General features: G+C 39.1%; 1 protein-coding gene across 1 annotated transcript; it reads right to left on the minus strand.

The window, feature by feature from the left end:
* Positions 1–1,363: 1,363 nt before the first annotated feature.
* LOC117416064 (sarcospan-like) lies at positions 1,364–13,446 on the minus strand. Its single transcript, XM_034027097.3, has 3 exons — positions 13,098–13,446; positions 5,642–5,728; positions 1,364–5,197 (listed from the first exon to the last, which is right to left on the minus strand). Exons 1-3 carry the CDS (start codon positions 13,410–13,412, stop codon positions 4,832–4,834), a joined length of 768 nt encoding a protein of 255 aa, XP_033882988.3. The 5' UTR covers positions 13,413–13,446; the 3' UTR covers positions 1,364–4,831.
* Positions 13,447–19,208: the final 5,762 nt, after the last annotated feature.

The raw sequence follows: 19,208 nt of genomic DNA on the forward strand, positions 1-19,208 counted from the left end.
TATCCGTAGGACCAATAAAACGTCACCTAGTAGTGGGGGTGGCGGAAAGGCTACCACACCCGGTTATTCTGGGTCGAGACTGGCCAAACTATAAAAAAATTAATGGCAGTCTCGACCGCACACGTAATTGTGGCAGAAAAGAAAGGGAAATAATTGATGTTTTTCCCATTCAAACTGAAATGTTTTCTCCCCTTTTTTTTCCTAGAAAAACAAATAAAGAGAGACAGATAAGAAAATGGGAGGGAGCATTAATGAGACGAGGCTGGGGTTTGGTGGCAGACTGCGACAAGAGTAACAAATGCCAGTCAAAAGGGGTTGGAACGCAGTGGGACCGAGAGGGCGAGGTTACTGGGCCATCTAGGGCAGATGCTACTCCCGCCCCTCTCAATATACCGGACATGTGGCACTCAAGCGCGGACATAGTGACCCGTCACTAGTGCACGCTTGGGCACAGGTCCGGTCTATTGAAGGTAAGGATTCCCCCCAGTGGATTCCCCCATTGCATCCTTGGTCAAGGCTCCGCCGGTGGGGGGGATTGCCTAAAAAACCCTGTGTGCCTGAACCCGCAGTGCAGGGTCACGGAGACGCACCTGAAGCAGGCTTATGCAGCAGAGACACAGGTGACCCGCCTAGCAAACACAGTGGGTATCCTGACCGCCTATATGGATGGCAAACTACGGGAAGCCCCACTTCCTGAGCCTGTGGCTTCCAAGGTGACAAAGAGCAATGATGAGCTGCAGAGAATTAAATACTACCTAGATTGCTACCTTCCTTTCTGTGCATTTCTAACCGCTCTATGGGACCCAATAACAAACTTTGTCTCCATGACAGGTTTTTTTTTTTTTTTTTTAAACGGAGCCATATTTAGTTACCTTCTGGGCAGACTGTCAGACAGAGTAGTATCTAGTCTGGTCAGGAATAGAACAAGTGAAATCCCCACTCACCAGTCTGAAAATAACTTCACGCGGATGACACTAACACATCTCAATTTTATTATCCCTGTAACAGGGCTTTTAAAATGTAAAAAGAGATGTCTATATGTATTTTTGTATAAATACTGTATCTAGTATCTGTGGATCTGTACCTATATGTACTTCAGACTGTCTTTGGGGTTTAAATCACACGAAAAACTTTGCATTGCATGAAAAATCAGACTCTGTAAAGCCAGCCATGTAGTATTTAGTTTTTGCATTCAAACACTCAATCTTAAAATCTTCAGTAATGCTGAACTGTAGTAACAATGGTGTTTTGTTGTTTTGCAGGTTGTCTACTTCAACTGTCTACCCTACAAAACCAGGTTGCATGTGTGTAAACTGGTTGTTTCAACCCTTTATATATACAAATAAAAGACAAAAACTCAATGTTGTTGCTTTGCCATATTCTGAAGGCAGCTGATGTTATTTTTTTTATTTTATTTTTTTTTAATACATACAAAACAGGTAAACATGGTATTTAAAATATAGCATTCAAGCTGGAATACAAAAAAATTATGCTGCGGACAAGAGATGTTAGGCTTTATGTTAAACATCCAATAGAAAATGGAACACACATTGATTTAAAAGTGTTTCATTAAAATGCCCTTATAAAATGTAACCTTTTTGTATGACTACCATCTGGCTGTCATTGGTAATTCACTGGCATGTTGATCTGTAGCTTAAAGCTACAAAATAAACTGCAGACCACTTACGGAACATTGAAGGCTTCTGCTCAACTCTGAAAGTGATTTATTTAGTTGTCCCTCTGAGTTCCCCTTTCTCTCCCCTTGTTTTGTAGAATATATATATATATATATATATATCTTTTTTTTTTTTTTTAACAGAACTATCCAAGTACACCAGCAGCAAAAATTTAAGAGCAGATACTAAAGATTATTTTGTCTTTTATCATTTGTACATGATTTTGTTGCTGTGTATATGTTTGTCCGTATTTACATATTTAATCATCTATATTTGTAGTCGGCAATTCAGCCTGCAAACTCTTCCGTTATGCAGGCCCTCGTGATGTTTTGGGACTGGGCCCAAGTTTCCGCCTACAGTGAGCTGAGTTTGAGCAAGGCGCAAATGGTGATCATGTGAAGGCACATTCTGGGGAGGTGGAAGCAGATCATAAACAGTGACTGTCTACACACTCTTCTTATTCCCCCCTTTCTCCTACTAAATGTTTCAACATAGTTCTAGAAGCTTGTAATCAATCAGCACCAGTGACAGAGGGAGGTGCAGCAGGGGCAAACTTACAGAATAAGAACAGAATTGGGTTAAGTCCACAGATCAGAATTGTTCAAACATGAATACAGAACTTGTGTCTGTATAGAAATATTGTTTAACAGGTCATCACTGTAAATCAGCAATTCTGCTGATGCCGATCTGACACAATTTTGAGCCTTACCTGAAGTACAACATTTAAAGGTTCAGAATCCAAAACTGTTTTATCTTCAGGTCTATGTGGATCTCAGAGTAATGCTATGGGTAATGTAAACAAACAAAACAAAAATAAAAAAGCGGTTCCTGATGGATATGATAGGATGCAGTAAACACCAATGAATCTTATTTTAGTTTAAAATTTGAAAAGACTGTGGGACTCTGCAGCGTTAAATAAATAATAACCTAAATCTTCTCTTAGCACCCCAAGGCTATACATTATGAATAATATGAAAAGTATAGGGCTTAATACTAATGCCAGTGCTATTTTTGTATGCAATCGGGGTACCTGTTTTATTCCCCATAACCACTGTTCCAAAAATATACTTAAAATATACTTAAATAAATAAAGTCAATATTTGCACCACTGAAATAAGCAGAGACCCCTGCCCATAAATACATCACTCTGAGGGTCATAAGCAGACTACAGTAAAACAGTGGGTTGTTTGTAAGCCATCTTATTTCACTGGTATTCAATTCTTAATGTTTCAACTCAAACATCTTGAAGTCTTAATGAAAACTACATACAAATCTATGAATAACACACTTCATGTATAATGCCAATGGTGTGTGCACAAATTGGTTTTCTTGCCATGAAGAATTGTAGACGTCTAAGGTCACACTGAAGTTAATGTGGGAACACAGGCAGTAATATTTTTTGATATGAAAGATTCCAGCTCTTTCTCTCTGGCTCAGTGAGAACCCACTTTTATTAACAAGACATTTTACTTAAAGGACAATCAGCAATTTTCAAACCAATAATTAGGCAGCTGTAGAGGCCCGATCATTTTCTAAGAAATGTTTTCAAATAATGATGGGCTTCTAGTATTATCTAAACAGTTTGGACTTTTCTCTTACTCCATAGTAGATTTTTAGTTTGGACATAAACAAAGAACTGCTCTCTGCTTGGGTTATATTTAACAATACTGTATAAGGCTTCATTGAATTTCTTCTCGCCTGAGGAAATCACTCTCACAAAGGACTGTGTTTTTCCTTCATCCACTATACCAAAAAGAACATATGAAAATAATTTTCTATTTTCACTTCACTTATTGTTTTACATAAGTTAACTTGATGTAATTTCACATACTTGTTTCAGCAGCCTTATTCAGAATTTTGTAGTGATTATGTTTTCGATTATGGTTCCAAAGGTGTTAGGGCCACTGATTTGTATATTCTCTGATTTCATCCAAACCCTAAGTGGAGGGTTGTTTACGTGATTTTAACCAATGCCACCGATACTGCACCTTATCTATTTTTACCTCTCTGGCTGTGTTGAATGTAGACAGCTGTAGCCCTGGACTTTCCCTCACAGCCCTGCCAATGCACCTTTGCCCTGGGTAGTTTGTCTCCATGCTCTGCTAAACAAAGACTGCCTACTGTGCCAGACTATGCATATTGAAGTCCTATATCATCTGTACTATTCTCCACCATGAACTCGTGCATTTTACTAAAGACTTCAGCCAGGATTCAATTCAGTCCTTCAGAAGGAAAAAAAAAGCTATCAGAATAGTATGAATTCATGTGCTGCAATACATTCAGTGATTTTTAAATGTCTGAATTTCAAACAAGAAAATCGGATACAAATCAATTATAAAAAAAGAAGATAAATGATCATGAAAGAGTGCAGATCCACTGTGCAAATAGACTAGGCCATTGTCATACACTGCCCCCAAAATAATTTGGTTACAGTATTTTAAATATTAATAAAACTAAAGAAAGGTGTTTGTCCAGTAGACAAAGATTGTAATACATTTTACAATGTTGACATGTTGTCTACTGGACTAAGAGTTTTTCTTTATTCTTATGATTTTGGTGTTTAACCTAGAATATTATTTGTAAATTCTACTATTTGATTTAAGAAAGCAGGATCTTCCTGTTATATATGGTCACTACACTAATATACGCTAATATATCTGGCACAGGATTTTTTTCCAAAAGATAAATATAGAAAATAAGTTTTTAGGCCTATTGTTAAATTTGTTAATGTAGTAACTGGTATTTTAAAAACTTATGAGCAAAGAGCAGTTAGTTTAATACCAACATTTTTGCATAATTGGTCTACCTGTACGTTAAAAGCTGCTGGTAGTGTTACTCATCTGCTGTTGCCCTCGACTGCACTTTTGAACTACTTCTAATGAAAATATTGATAGCTGCCAAAGGCTCTTGTGTGTATAACTTGCATGACTCACAAGGTGTGTAGTTGGCAAAGATTATTTGGTATGTTGTTGCTGATCCTCTGAAATTGTACTTTTTTTGGGTCCCTGCAGTCATTAGATTCTTCATCTTGGGCTTGTTTGTGGAGTCATCGGAAGGTGTCTTTACTTGTTGATCAGTAAGCCACAGATAATTTGATGTTATCTTGCAGAATGGAAATTCATTTATAAGGACCAGTGGTGAGAGTGTTAAAGAGGTTACACCTTCTGCTGCTTCTGCTCATTGGCTGAGTTGAGCTGAAGGCCTACGAAGAACACCTGGTACCTGTGTTTCCACATCACAAAACATCCGATCAGACAGACAATGGCCAGGGTCAGGTTCAAAGCAATCTGCAGAAGGAAGTAGAGCTTGAGGGTTGTGGTGATTGTGGAGCAATCCTTCACATCTCTGTATTCAAAGGTCCTGGCGATCGGGTCCATTGGGTCTAGCTTGCAAACACAGGATTCCATCTCACCTTTGGGTTCGCAGGTGAAGTTGTTGATTTGAGAATAATGATGTCCTGCAAAAGCCACCGCTAAGACACATATGACTAGCCCAATGGCACATAGCAAGAAGTAGACCAACTGTTAGGAGAAAAAAGAAGAGACAGGCTTTAATAGAGTTCATGGGATACTGTGATGTATAATGTCTAGTATCAATAAAAGTAGGATTTGTTTATTAATGCAAGACAATGATAATAATACTTAAACCCAGGGACAGAAAACAGCTTTATTTCTTGATAACCATTCAGAGTACCAAATGTGGCCAAGTAATTTTGTTAATCCTACTTGAATGACTGTACAGAAAAGCACTGCCCTCACACACAGCTGTTTACAGTTACAAGAAAGCAGAGAACAAGAAGCAGACATCTTGAAGATCTTCTTCTCAAACTTATTTCAAGGTATATTTTTAAATCGACCCTAGAAGAAAAGGGTTAGTCAATTGAATGTGCCATGTATAGGTCAATACGAGTTAAGCTAAAGCTCCAATGTGTGCAAAAGGTGATGCCCTGTTTGGTGGTTTTTTACCTTGGCAATAAATTGCATAGACGTCCTCTCATCAGGCAGGTATGTTATGCAATACAAGTAAAAGCCCAATAAGGAGACCAAACAGACCTAAAATAAATAGAGGAAAAATATTTTATTACAGGGTTCTTTAAAAGTTTAGCCAACTTCAATTACCATATATTTCAATACATACCCAATGGTTCTTAATATTAACAAAATATAGTGTACACATAAGCTTAAAAAACAAAAAAAACATAGAAAGATGATCTTCTTTGACAGTGGTTCAGATTGGTGAATTATTTTGGAACATTTATAGATGTTGTAGAACTAAAGCCATGGAAAGCTTTTCCATGCTTACATTCCTAACTTGACTCACAGTTCAGTTATAGGAATTATTTCATAATGTGGTAGCTATACCTTACACTCACGGCTGTAAGAAGATCAGCGAATTAGGGTGCTAGTTAAAAATGGTTAAGAAAGACTGTATCGGTTGATAAACTGATCTAACAACCTTTAGAGAAATGTGATTCTAAAGGCCTCTACACACCGGAGATGCGACAAGCGAACGTGTCGTGCGACACACTGCACCACGACAAAGACATAAAACATGTATTTTTGATGCAAGCCATTCACACTGCCTGCGATGCGACGGACGACACTGAAGTAATGCGGAAAAAATAGGATCAGTGTCTATTTTTGCGATTTTGTCGCTAGGAAACTAACCAATGAGGAACAGCTTCCCTTGTGCTCCTTCAGTTAACAATGGTGGAAGAAAAGATAATTCTTGCAGTATAAAAATACACGGAGCTATACAATAAAGGACACAAAAATTATAAAGACACGGCAATGAGGGAGAACACCTGGCAGTCCATTTCCAGGGAACTGGATACAGCTGGTGTGTATGACTCATTTACTTTTACTGAAATAAGTATTCTGAAAAGCTATTATGTAGTCTACATTTTTATTAGCTGTCTAACAGTATTTTTTCCAGCTGATGATACAATCAGATGAGAGTCGCCACTGGTGTGAAAGGTAGTGTTGCAGCGAAAGTACCATTTTATCACAGGACAAATCTCATCAGGTGTGTGGAGACCTTAAGGGTTTCTTCTACAGAAGTTATTGAAGAAGATTGCTATTACTGTGCATTTTTAAACCTGCACATTTGTGAATTCCAAAATATCAAGCAGTTGCTTGCTTTTATTTAGTCTTTTACACAAACAAAAGCATAAACAGTTGTTTTAATGCAATATAGCACATGCAGTTATTTTGTAATATTTTGTTCCCTTTCAATTTGTGGGATGACACACGGTCCCGCCCACTGAGGGTTTAATACTGTCACCAGGACAGTTCATCCTAGAACTGAGGCTTCTCAATGGGTTCTTAAAAGAAAGGAGGTTCCAGATGCTGACTCACCGTCACATTCTCCAGTCAGTCCAGCCGGGCGACTGGTTCACTACTGTGGACTTACGGGACGCGTACTTTCACGTTCCCATTCGTCCAGAGCACAGGAAGTATCTCCACTTCGCCTTTCAGGGAAGCGTTTACAAGTTCGCTGTGCTGACGTTTTCAAAGTGCATGGACACTATCCTGGCCCCCTTGCAGCTGCAGGGGATCAGAGTAATAAACTCTCGACAACTGGTTGATCTGTTCCCAGGGAGCAGTGGCCCACACAGCGGTCGAGACAGAGCATCAGGCAAGGCTGGGCCTCACCATCAACGATGCAAAGAGTCGGCTTACACTGGTGCAATGCACAACCTACTTGGGGCTCCAGCTGGACTCCAGTACGATGCGCACATACCTGTCAGACGACATAGTAGCAGCTATCCAGGGTTGCCTCTCCCTGTTTCAACAGGGATCGCAGGTCACCCTCCTATTGTGCCAGAAACTGTTGGGTCTGATGGCTGCAGCCATATCGGCCATTCAGCTGGGTCTACTTCGCCTACATCTCAAGCGCGATGGTGTCTCATATGTGCTCGACAGCCCTACACTGGTGGCGTGAGGGTGTACATATGGGGGTGGTTTTCAACCGCAAGAGGTGACGACAGATGCCTCCACCTTGGGTTGGGGGGCAGTCTGGTAAGGCAGAGGAGTCTGTGGATCCTGGTCGGACCGCTGAACGTCCCTGTATATAAACAGTTCTCCTAGTGCCCCATCCTCCCCTGGCCCAGGAGAATCTGGTTCTCGACCCTGTACCAGCTATTACACGTCCAGCCCTGGGAGGTCCCATTTTGCATGGATCTCCTCAATCAGGCAAGAGGCACTCTGGCACCCGGAACAGGGCAGGTTCCAGCTATGGGTCTAGCCCCTGAAAGGGACCGCTGGTTAGCCCTAGGACTATCAGATGCGGTTGTGGGTACTTTGCAAAATGCTAAGGCAGACTCCACTAGGTCGTTGTACACCTACAAGTGGAAGTATTTTAAGCTACGTGTCTGGCTAATCTCTTGCCCTATGCCAGTTATCTTAGTTTCTGCAAGAACTGGTTCATGCTGGTAGGTCCTTCCACTTTGAAGGTGTATTTAGCGGCTATTTATGCATGCCATGCCCTGTAGATTCGGTATCTCCGTGTGCGCATTTTTTGGCTACCCGTTTCTGAAAGGTGCTTGGCGATTACACCCTCCCAGGAGGGCTGTTCTCCCTGAATAGAGCCTTGATATCGTACTAGAGGCTCTCACAAAGGCCCAGTTTGAGCCCATATACTCCATAGTTGAAGTATCTGTCTATGAAGACAGCCTTCCTCATGGCTATCACCTCTGCTAAGTGAGACAGTGAGCTGCAGACGCTGTCGGTGCACAGCTCCTGCATGCGTATTTGGGAAGATGGCAGCAGGGTGTCTCTGCGCACCAACCCTGCCTTCCTCCCCAAAGTGATCACAGCATTCCACATTAATCTATCTGTGGAACTGGAGTCCTTCCATCCACCCCTGTTTTCTTTAACAGAGGATGAGAGATTGAATTTCCTCTGCCCAGTAAGGGTATTGAGATGCTATGTGGATAAGACAAGAGCTCTGCGTCAGTCTGACCAGTTCTTTGTCTGTCATGGGACACAGACCCTAGGACAGCCCCTCTCAAAGCAGCGCCTGTCACATTGGATTGTGGACACAGTCTCGACTGTGTATGATGGTGCAGGCTTGTCCCCCTCTGGGAGGGTAGCCGCACACTCCGCTAGAGAGTTGGCGACATCTCGGGCCCTCTTCAGAGGGGCCTTGCTGTCCGATATTTGTACTACGGCTAGCTGCGCTACGCCACATACTTTCTCCAGGTTCTACCGCCTTAATGTGGTAGATCCTGCTCTGCCTTCATTAGGTACAAGGGTCCTTGAGGGTGTAAGCTCTGATGCGTCCCTCATATGCTGCTGTTCCTTCTTCCTTGCGACGGCTCTGGTATACATTATCCCATACATAATGTCGTTGGTGGTCGTCTTCGAATTGAAAGGGAACGTGGTTCCCTGAAAGAGAAGATGACCACCAACTGCAAGGTCGCATCGGTCGCCCTCATGGGTTCGATGGAAAAAGAGAAATGGCTTCCTCAGCAAAACAGTTTTAATCCGTTGGTGGGCAGGACCAAGTGTGTCATCCCAGGAAGGGGCCTATCGGCAGCTCTGGTATAGAGAGCTCAGCAATACCTAACCAATGGGCAGACATATCCCATAGATAATGTCGTTGGTGGTCGTCTTCTCTTTCAGGGAACCAGGGTTACGGTAAGTAACCTAACGTTCTGTTTGTACATGCCATGCCAGTTTTGTCACAGGCAACACATGATACAGTAAATACACATTTTTTTTAAAGTTATCCGATAAGCAAAATTGATAAACAGTTTATAGTTCGGTTTACTGTAATTATACTGTACCTTTCAACTGGCTCCTGTCCGATGTAAACCAACAATGTAATGGTGAGCCAATGTTTGCTAATCTAATTATCAGATAACTGATTTATTTTACTGTGTGTTTCTTCATTCCCAAGCTTCTTAACAGCTGAGTAAGTCCTGTGACTTGCATACAGTATCTAATTTGTTTGTTTTTGCAAAAGCATTTACAGATGGAAAGGATCCTGACCATCCAAATCTTATTGTCCATGGTATTATGTCTCCGATTCATTTCTGTCTTGTGTAAACCCTGTTGAGGTCACAACTCTGTGCACATTAGTTGGGTTCATATTTAATGTTATTTGGTTTACCAATCCCATGCAAATTGCTTTAATATAATGTAGGAATTTAAATATATTTATAGTTAGATAGATACATCAGTGTCTTGGCAAAACCTGTTTTACTTATCTGTGTAAAAGGACAGGCACAGAGAATTTGCAATAAAAAAAAATCTAGGACCCATTATCTACTACAGAAACACATTTCTGTGGTTGCTTAGAAAGGTTGTTAATTAGTGGGGCGGTGACAACAGTATTGTACCTTATTAACAACAAATTTCTTTGATTTAAAAAAAAATAAATTGCAACTTTGCAACGTTTTAAAACTAAATCTTTGCACGGCATTTACTAACAAGTTGTGCTATTTTTAAGCTGGGGCTATTTTGCAATGCAATAAATATTCATGCAGATCAAATTGCGTGCTTGCAGACTGTCAGAACAGACATGCATGATACTACGTTGTTGCCAATTTTTTTTGTAGGAATTCCCCTTAAAACCAAAGAAAAATATTAGCAGTTACTGGTTGGCATTGAGGGACAAAGTGCTCCGAAACCAGGGGTTAACTGAGATGTTATTGAAATACAATAATGAAAAATTATTGTATTTCCTGCTCTTATTGTATTACTTGTATTGTAACACTTGAATGTATTTGTATTTGCTTGCGATTGTAAGTCGCCCTGGATAAGGGCGTCTGCTAAGAAATAAATAATAATAATAATAATAATGTTACTAAGAAGCAGCATGGGGCATTGCTTGATTCTGGTGACTGATTTAATGATGATGCAAAGACCACATTGCTGCAGTGTGAATGGACCACAACCCGTCTCTGAGAAAGGGAAGCATCTTCTTGTTGTCAGGTCCAGATAACACTTGGTTAGGTATGCAGCATTCGTGTGACCAAGAAAACTGGATTAGTGCACAGGTACAATTTTATAATGAAATGTTCTTTTAGTGATGTCTGTTGACGCGAAATAATATATATATATTTTTTTATAAATTTAGTCGTTGCCAATTATTTTTATTATTTTCTCCCTAATTTGGAAATGGCCAATTATTTTTAGGATCAACTCACCGCTACCACCCCTGCGCTGACTCGGGAGGGCGAAGACAAACACACGCTGTCCTCCGAAGCGTGTGCCGTCAGCCGACTGCTTTTTTTCACACTGCGGACTCACCATGCAGCCACCCAAGAGCTACAGTGTCAGAGGACAACGCAGCTCTCGGGCAGCTTACAGGCAAGCCTGCAGGCACCCGGCCAGACTACAGGGGTTGCTGGTGCGCGGTGAGCCGAGGACACCCTGGCCGACCTAGCCCTCCCTCCCCCCGGGCGGCGCTCAGCCAATTGAGCGCTGCCCCCTGAAAGCTCCCGTTCTTGGTCGGCAAAGGAATAGCCTGGACTCGAACTCGTGATGTCCAGACTATAGAGCGCATCCTGCACTCCACGTGGAGCACCTTTACTGGATGCGCCACTCGCGAAATAATATTTTACTATCTAAAAACACTACTACCAGTATGAATATACTGTATTTTTGTTCTGCTAAACATCCATCGGTGCTAAATATTATTGGACGACTATAATATTTGATCAATTATATTTATATATATATATATATATATATATATATATATATATATATATATATATATATATATATTAAAATAGCTGACAGTAGGAGAGATGAAGATGTAGGAAGAGAAAACAAAACACTGTAGCAAGTTGGGCAACATGTGGGTTTGGTGTGGATGCAACTAATTTAATCAACAGCCAGGTAAACTGGCTCGTTGGCTTAAGTTGAGGGGCAACTTACATTGAGGGAAATAGAGTAAGAAATTCAGAAAACTTGCTTTTGCTGTTAATTCTACAACTATTTAACTTCACTTGAAATGTATTTGCTTACGATTGTAAGTCGCCCTGGATAAGGGCGTCTGCTAAGAAATAAATAAAAAAATAAAAAATAAACAGGTATGTTAGAAATATAAATCCCCCAAATTCAAAATGAAGAGTAGTACATCCACCACAGGTTCAGATGGGGGGACAGGTTCTCTATATAGGATAGTCATCATTGAGACTGGATGGTAAGCCATTGTAAGGCCCTCCTACAATGGCAATAGCTGCCTTATTAGTCTGTGCGGCAATGGCAACTCCATGCTACAGAGCACCTTGTTAAGAGAATAATGGATACAAATGGTTTGTAGCTTTTGCTGCAGTTGTCACAGCAAGACCCCCCTAAAGATTTATAGATGTGTTTTATTGGGGATGGATCTTTCAGCTGTGTGACCTCTTGTCTATTCAATGTAACTAAACCACGAATGTGATGTCTTTGTAATATCAGATTAAATAATGCGGTTTGAACTATTAATGTGTTCATGACACTGGATGAAAGAACTGCACCCCTCCTAAAACTATGTATGTACGTGATGCATGCAAGCCTGCGAGAGAGACATCTGCTCCTAATTTCAGTACATTAGAAACCGTAAAGTTATACAAGCACACATTTCTAATGACCTGTTCTCATAAATTATCTAGCACTGAAGCTTTGAAGCAGGGGCTTTAGATTATATTGTAGCTTTGGTATAATAGCCTATGAAGTATTATTTTAAAAACTCAGATCACACTAATTTTAAGCAGCCAGAGATGTGATGTCATTTTGCAAACCATTACTGTACACTAGGTATCCAAGTGGGATTCACATTCCTTATGTAAAGGAAACTACAAAATCCTTAATGTCTAGTAGTACATTTTGTAATTTAAATTTAAATAGCATAATTTACAGAAAGTAACATTCTACCTATAGGCCCTAAAACATAATTGTGCTGTATATACTCAAAGATATTTGTAAATAGCTGAGCTAGGGACTTTTTTTAAAATCCAGTGCTGATAAGTGACTTAATACCATCCAGTACATACTTTATCCACTCAGTCATCACCAGAGACCTCAGCTCTCCTTCCTTAAACTTATACAGTTCTTTTGTTAGGAAAAAACATGTATAAACTCACAAGGTGAATAATATTGGAAATAAACTATTAACAAGCTGTGAATACTCCATTAGATTAAATACAACTACCTGGGTCTAAAATTAAAATGTGACAGTTGTTGATTCTACAGCAACTTTTCCTGAATTCCATTAACAGAAAAAAATCAATACACGTAATAAATTTGTTTCACAAACCAATTTGCTCTTTCTGTGTTGATGTAACAAGCACTTGCACATACTGTACATGCAGTTTTGTTAGTTTCATGTCATCATGCAATTTAAATCTGTTAATGATGGAATGTTTTGAAACCAATTAAAAAAAATAAATAATAGAAAGCAATAGAAAATCAGATTTGTGCTTACAATTATCCCAGCCCAGTGTGGAGTCTCTCTGGTCAGCAAATAGGAGCTGATGCCTGTCATTAGAAAGGCCACCACTACTATGGAAATGCTTAAAATCAGCTGCAATAAAGCAATCAGTAAAGGAAAACGGCAGCCACAAGAAGTATGGGAATCCTCCTTCTGGCCTGCCTTGAGCTTTCCCTTCTGCTCTTTATTCTTCTCCATGTCTCCTTTGTTTTCCTGAGCTGGGTCTGGGCTCTTCTCTCCTCCCGGCTTCCCTGCTTGGCTCTGATTGTTAGGGACCAGGCTTGGGTTGCTTTTCCCGTCTGTTCCCATTCCGATAATCTCAGTATTTTTTGCCTCCACCCCAACCCCCGCCCCCCCCCCCCCAAAAAAACAAAATGTTGCTCCTGTTCTAGCTGAGGCTTTGCTGCTATTTGGAATCAGGGAGGCTCTGAACAAATATGGAAAACATTTGGAGCGGCTTCTCAAGCTGTCGAAATGCCACATATAGAATAGCAAGTGGGGGGGCTGCAAGGGGGGCTACCACACACAACCGAAAAGTGTTGCAAAGTAGTGCTCTTGATAATTATACATTACAGATAATGTAACACAAGAGCCTGAAACAAATACAATATAGATAAAAAGGCAGATCAGTAGATAACAAATCAGATAAGCTTTATATGAAAACTGGACACATATGCTTTTTATTGTTTAATCCTACTAAGATCATGTGGCTGAGAGAGGGTACAAATTTGATCTTATGTCACGTGAGTATTATTTAGTCAAATCTGTTTTATTAAAAAAATAAATATATATATATATATATATATATATATATATATATATATATATATATATATATATATATATGCTTTGGAATATAATTATTCTATTCAGTAATATATTTAATTAGATTTAATTAAATCTGATATATAACTGTGATTGTGTTTTTCACTTTTTTGAACATAAAGTAACTGACATGTATTTGTAAGCTTGTTACACATATCAAAACTTGGTAACTGATGCTCGGAAGCAGTACTACAAAGAAAACTGTATAGGGGTGTAACTAAATGTAACTCCACACAGTGATAATATTACATTATGAAGAACTTACCTTATACTGCTGAAGCACTGAGGAAATTCTACTTTCTGAAATAAATACATACAAGTAACACCCAGACTTACATAACTTTAATTTAGCTAGTTTGGTTCTTTGTTTTTGCTCGATAGCAATGCATTTGATAAAGCTGGGCAGCCTCCCTTTCGTGTGTTTTAATGCAGCCTTAAAAATACACGTTGTCATGTGCTTACTAAATTGTATACACTACAGCATGTGATAAAATCTGCGAATGTATGAAAGGATGGGTAAGTTACCCTTAGCATGACAAATGGCCTTGACTTGATAAAATGATGTGACATGTGATATAATCAAACCTACCCTACCCATTGTGCTAAAAGGGTGCGTCACAGAAAACGTTGCGAAGCATGACAGCAAATCGCACCTAAAATAAACACAGAATATGAAACCTAAAACTTGACTCTGAAAAGAGATACAGTAACTCATCGCACTAGTAATCATTAATATACTGCCCTCTGAAAAGTACTGGGACACCCTAGCAACGCTGATGCAACCTGTGTGTATGTGAATTCAATTACAGAGCACACTAATTCCAAAGCTTAAACAGCACTTTTAAAAGACTAAAAGTGCAGCTTTCCAAACACTGCAGGAGTTGATTAATATACTGGCGGCCCACTGATTAAAGGCCAGTCACAGCCATAATGTTTGAATAGACTAAATCCATTCCCTCCAGCATTTTGATCAACAAGCACCTCCTAAAAAATGTTTACACCTGCAGAAAATGGTGTATAATATTAAGGTCTCATAGTCATAGTTTTAATTAATTCAGCTGGTTGATTATGTCATTGATAATATATATTTTTAGATATTTTAAAATAGATAAGGTTACATTATCAACATATTACCCTCTCCCCTAATTATGTATACTCAAAAATCTAAATTTTTACTGTACAAATCAGATAGACAGATATGCTATAACTGTAACTTATACAATGTGCTGTGAAACAGTAAACAAAATAAGTCTACAGCTATGACCAACAGTTTTGCATCACCTAGAATTTTAAGATTTAGGTCACTAAAAAATCAAAAAACAATATGAATATAATTTTGATCTTTTATTTAACACCACGTAATCAATGAAACTACAAAGTGATATTGCAAACGTCTACCAGAAGCCATAATAGTAGTACAATACATGTAATGTTAGATTTCAAAATGTCACATTTATTCATTTGTGTCTGTTTTTCATTAAGTATAAGGAAAACTGAAAAGCGGTATTCAATTCAATATGTTAACGTAACATTATACAGCAGGTTTCATTTAACTTTTGTGTTAATTTTAATGGGTAATGCAAAACTTTTGGCCATAGCTAAAGCTCTGTATCAAATCTACATAGCGCTTTAATTTCCAAATCATAATGACTGATTAAATTAGTGCTACCACTTTAATGCGTACCAAAATAGAAGATGTGTAAATGATGCAGAAATCCACCCACATACAGTAGAAACATGGTAGATAACTGGAAATCATGCAGTACTGGGAGGGACACACAATTTCAACAGCTCTCTTAACCTAAAAAAACAATCAAGTCATTTCTGGGAACTTTGACACCACTTCCATTGACTAATTAGCTGGATTATTAAATGTTCACTATGCAATCAAATACACCTTGCTAATATTTACTCAGTGGCATGTCTTTTCAGTGATGGGAGAGAACAGATGAACATTGAAAGCTCAGTGGCTTTGCCAGTTTGAAATAGGATTACAGTAATATCTGAGGTGCCAGCTGTAGCAACCATGGTTTCGCCATGTTCTGCTTGTCAGGAGAGGCACGTATTGCTGGAACTGAGAGTCTAAATAAACTGTTGAATAACTTAGGGGAAAATATGTGCCTTTTTGCATAACCATCCCCTGAAATTAATTTACCAATTGGACAAAATATGCACCTCTCTCGCTTTTATGTTGCTAGGAACAGAGCCAAGTATCTAGAATTGTAATTGGATTACATGCATCCATTCCGCTCCAGACAAACTGCACTAAGCATGGAAATAAACAACCTTTGATTAAGAATAAGGAACACTAAACAGGGTATGCAAAGTGAAACTTCTGGTAAAAGTTTAAATTTCTTCTGAACGACCAAAGACCTGGGTATAACAACCACTTTTTATAAAGACAGCATGCCTGGTTTATTAAATACAGTACACATACAATAAAAATAATAACATTTTCACAAACATTTGAGTTTTATAAAAACCCTTCCTTCCCAACGTGTTCGTAACTTTGGGGTTCTACTAAAAAGTCAAGTACTCAAACATTTCAGCTGATGCTGTCCAGTTATCGTAATGTAGGCCTAAATATTAAGTGATTTTAGCCTTGACACTCCCTTACTAGTATCTGAGCTATATCTTACAATATATTTCAGTCAGGAAATACACAACCCAGGAATTCTGTTTAAATTAAACGAATAGGAACTCCTGTTGACAGTGCATTATAATATATGTATAGCACCAGAAAGGCTTAACCTAATTCTAACAACAATGGTATGGTTTTTGGTGTCAAAATGTAACGTTCCTGTAAAATCCCATGCAAAAATAATATCCATCAAAGGCAAGCACTGGATGAGGTCTGAACTATTGCGTATTGTTCTCCATCAAGAACTACAAGTAGGATGTTCACCTACTGTAGGCCACATCTACATGGTTGCTGCTTGAATACACACACACACACCTCAGTATTATTTTCATGAACAAATCTATCAGATGTAGCTCAAGCCCTAGCCTTAATGATAACACTGCCAGAAATGTAAATACCATGCTGTGACAGAGAAAGAATGAATCTTGGTTATAAATCTCCCTCCTGACCTGTGAGGGAGCTGTGTAAAGGGAACAGTGTGCCCCGGACTGGATGGTTTGGCAATTCATTCCAGGGAAAGGTGGAAGTCGGCCATTTAGAAAGGGGGCGGAGCCACAGTACACCAAGTCATCGCCCCAGACGGCCAGCGATGTGGCAATCGCATATTGGAGGAAAAGTGATTGCACTCGCTAACCAAGGGGGCGTGGCTGAAGGTACAAATGGGGATGTGGCAAAGAGAACTGTTCCTTTGTTATGGTTGCGAAAGAACCGCTGGATTGTAAAGTAACCATGAGTGTTTTGTGTTTAGTTTGTTTGTCATTCTAATTGTACTAGTTTGTCATTGTTAGACGGCTAACACGATCCGGGAGCTGTCGCTAAAGGCCAGGACCAAACCTGGACAGCACTGCACTATTGTTCACTATAAATTGTATTTCACCACTTGCACGTATAGCACTCACTCTGGGCTTGTGATCATGTTTGTGTTCTGTGTGTGTTTATACTGTGTTTATTATTTCAGGACTGAACCCCGTGGTTTTAACTGTGCAGTACACATTGTTGTGTATTGCCAGTTACTATTATTTACGGTCACCAAACAACCTGGATTACAAAATAATAAAGGATTATTTGGACTGTGAACTTTGTTGTTTGCCATTCGTTTTAGCATTGCATCACCTCTACACCTGCACACTGCTGTTTCATTTTACAAGAGAGCCACCAATTCACGACAAGGCTGCCTCTTATTCTGTAAGACATGTGTATATTCAATCATGATAATAACTGCAAAGTCTGAATTACTCAAATCTTTTTTTATCCTTTTTTGTTCTTAACGAATCCCAGGTACTAAAGTTTGTATTACTAAAGTAATACATACAATTGCATTGCACTGCCTATTCACTAATACAGTAAGGCCTGTACTAACGGTCCCTTGAACCAATCGTCAACTTAACATCCAGAAAAAAAGAAAAAAAAAGTCTTAAGTAGCCACAAAATTTCAGCACAGATTACTTTTGAAATAAAATACGCTGTATTGTGTGCAAGATAGCTCACAATCACGCCATGCATTAGTATTATAAAGTACAACTGACCAGTAAGTTGGATGTGGAGTTAACAGTGATACAGTACTAAGCAAAACCACCAAAAAACAGGACATCTAACTATGACAAAGCCTAGACATCAGAATGCCATTGCCTACAGAATCATAAGAAAATAATAATAAAAACGGTACACATAAGTTAATGCACCGTTATTTTTACTGAAATAAACATTTATGTAAAAACATCTGTAATGACTCAGTGGTAACTACTAGTACTACTGCAGTTGTCAACCACCACAAATGACACAAATATTATTGTACATTTTTTTAAAAAAACATATACATCAAGACACAAAAACACCATAGTGATACGGTATAAAAAAAAAAACTTAACTTTTAACGTTTTACCTTAAGCGGTGGTGCACAACCCGCAGTCTCACTGAGTTTTCTTTTAATATGTTTTTTTACTGCTCTTTATTGTCATTTATACAGTCTATCTTCATTTTTTCGTCTCTGTTTTCTTTTTCTCGTTCGCATTTGCCGACAGTTGATTTTCAACACCGTTTGCTTGGTTAGCTATGTCAGGTTGTCTGAACTCCATTAGTGAAAGTAAAAGTAAACCTGAAAATATATTTAAAAAACACTATTGGCTAGATGAACCCCAGAATCCAACAGAAACAAACCCTTCCTTTCACTTCCCATATATGGCACATGATTACAGCCCTCGGTGTTTTGCTGCCATGGTTACTAGTTGCACCTCCACGATGCCGATAGAGCAGCAGGTGAAGGGTTAAGACAGAGAAGGTCTGTGTTCACAAACGAGACATTGAATTTCATAGAAACACCATCCCCTCGGCGGCTTCAGTACATGATTTATTTAGGTCTGGTCCACGACGTCATAGGTGGACACTGCTACAGTAAAAAACACAGTTCATAGCAAGTTTAAATGAAACACAGGTTTGTGAGGTTTTTTTTTTTGTTTGTTTGTTTTGAAAGTACGATTGATAACATGCGATTTGAAGAAAAACAACAACCCGCATTACAAAAATAAACAGATAAAAGTGAGCGTGATCTAATTATCCCCTAATTACAAGGCGGAGAGTTGGTGCATTCCGCACGTGAGTTGGATGCTGGGCTGTTTGGTGACGCGCGTGCGCTCTTGTTA

Source organism: Acipenser ruthenus, chromosome 7, assembly GCF_902713425.1.
Source record: "Acipenser ruthenus chromosome 7, fAciRut3.2 maternal haplotype, whole genome shotgun sequence".
Lineage (NCBI taxonomy): Eukaryota > Metazoa > Chordata > Actinopteri > Acipenseriformes > Acipenseridae > Acipenser > Acipenser ruthenus.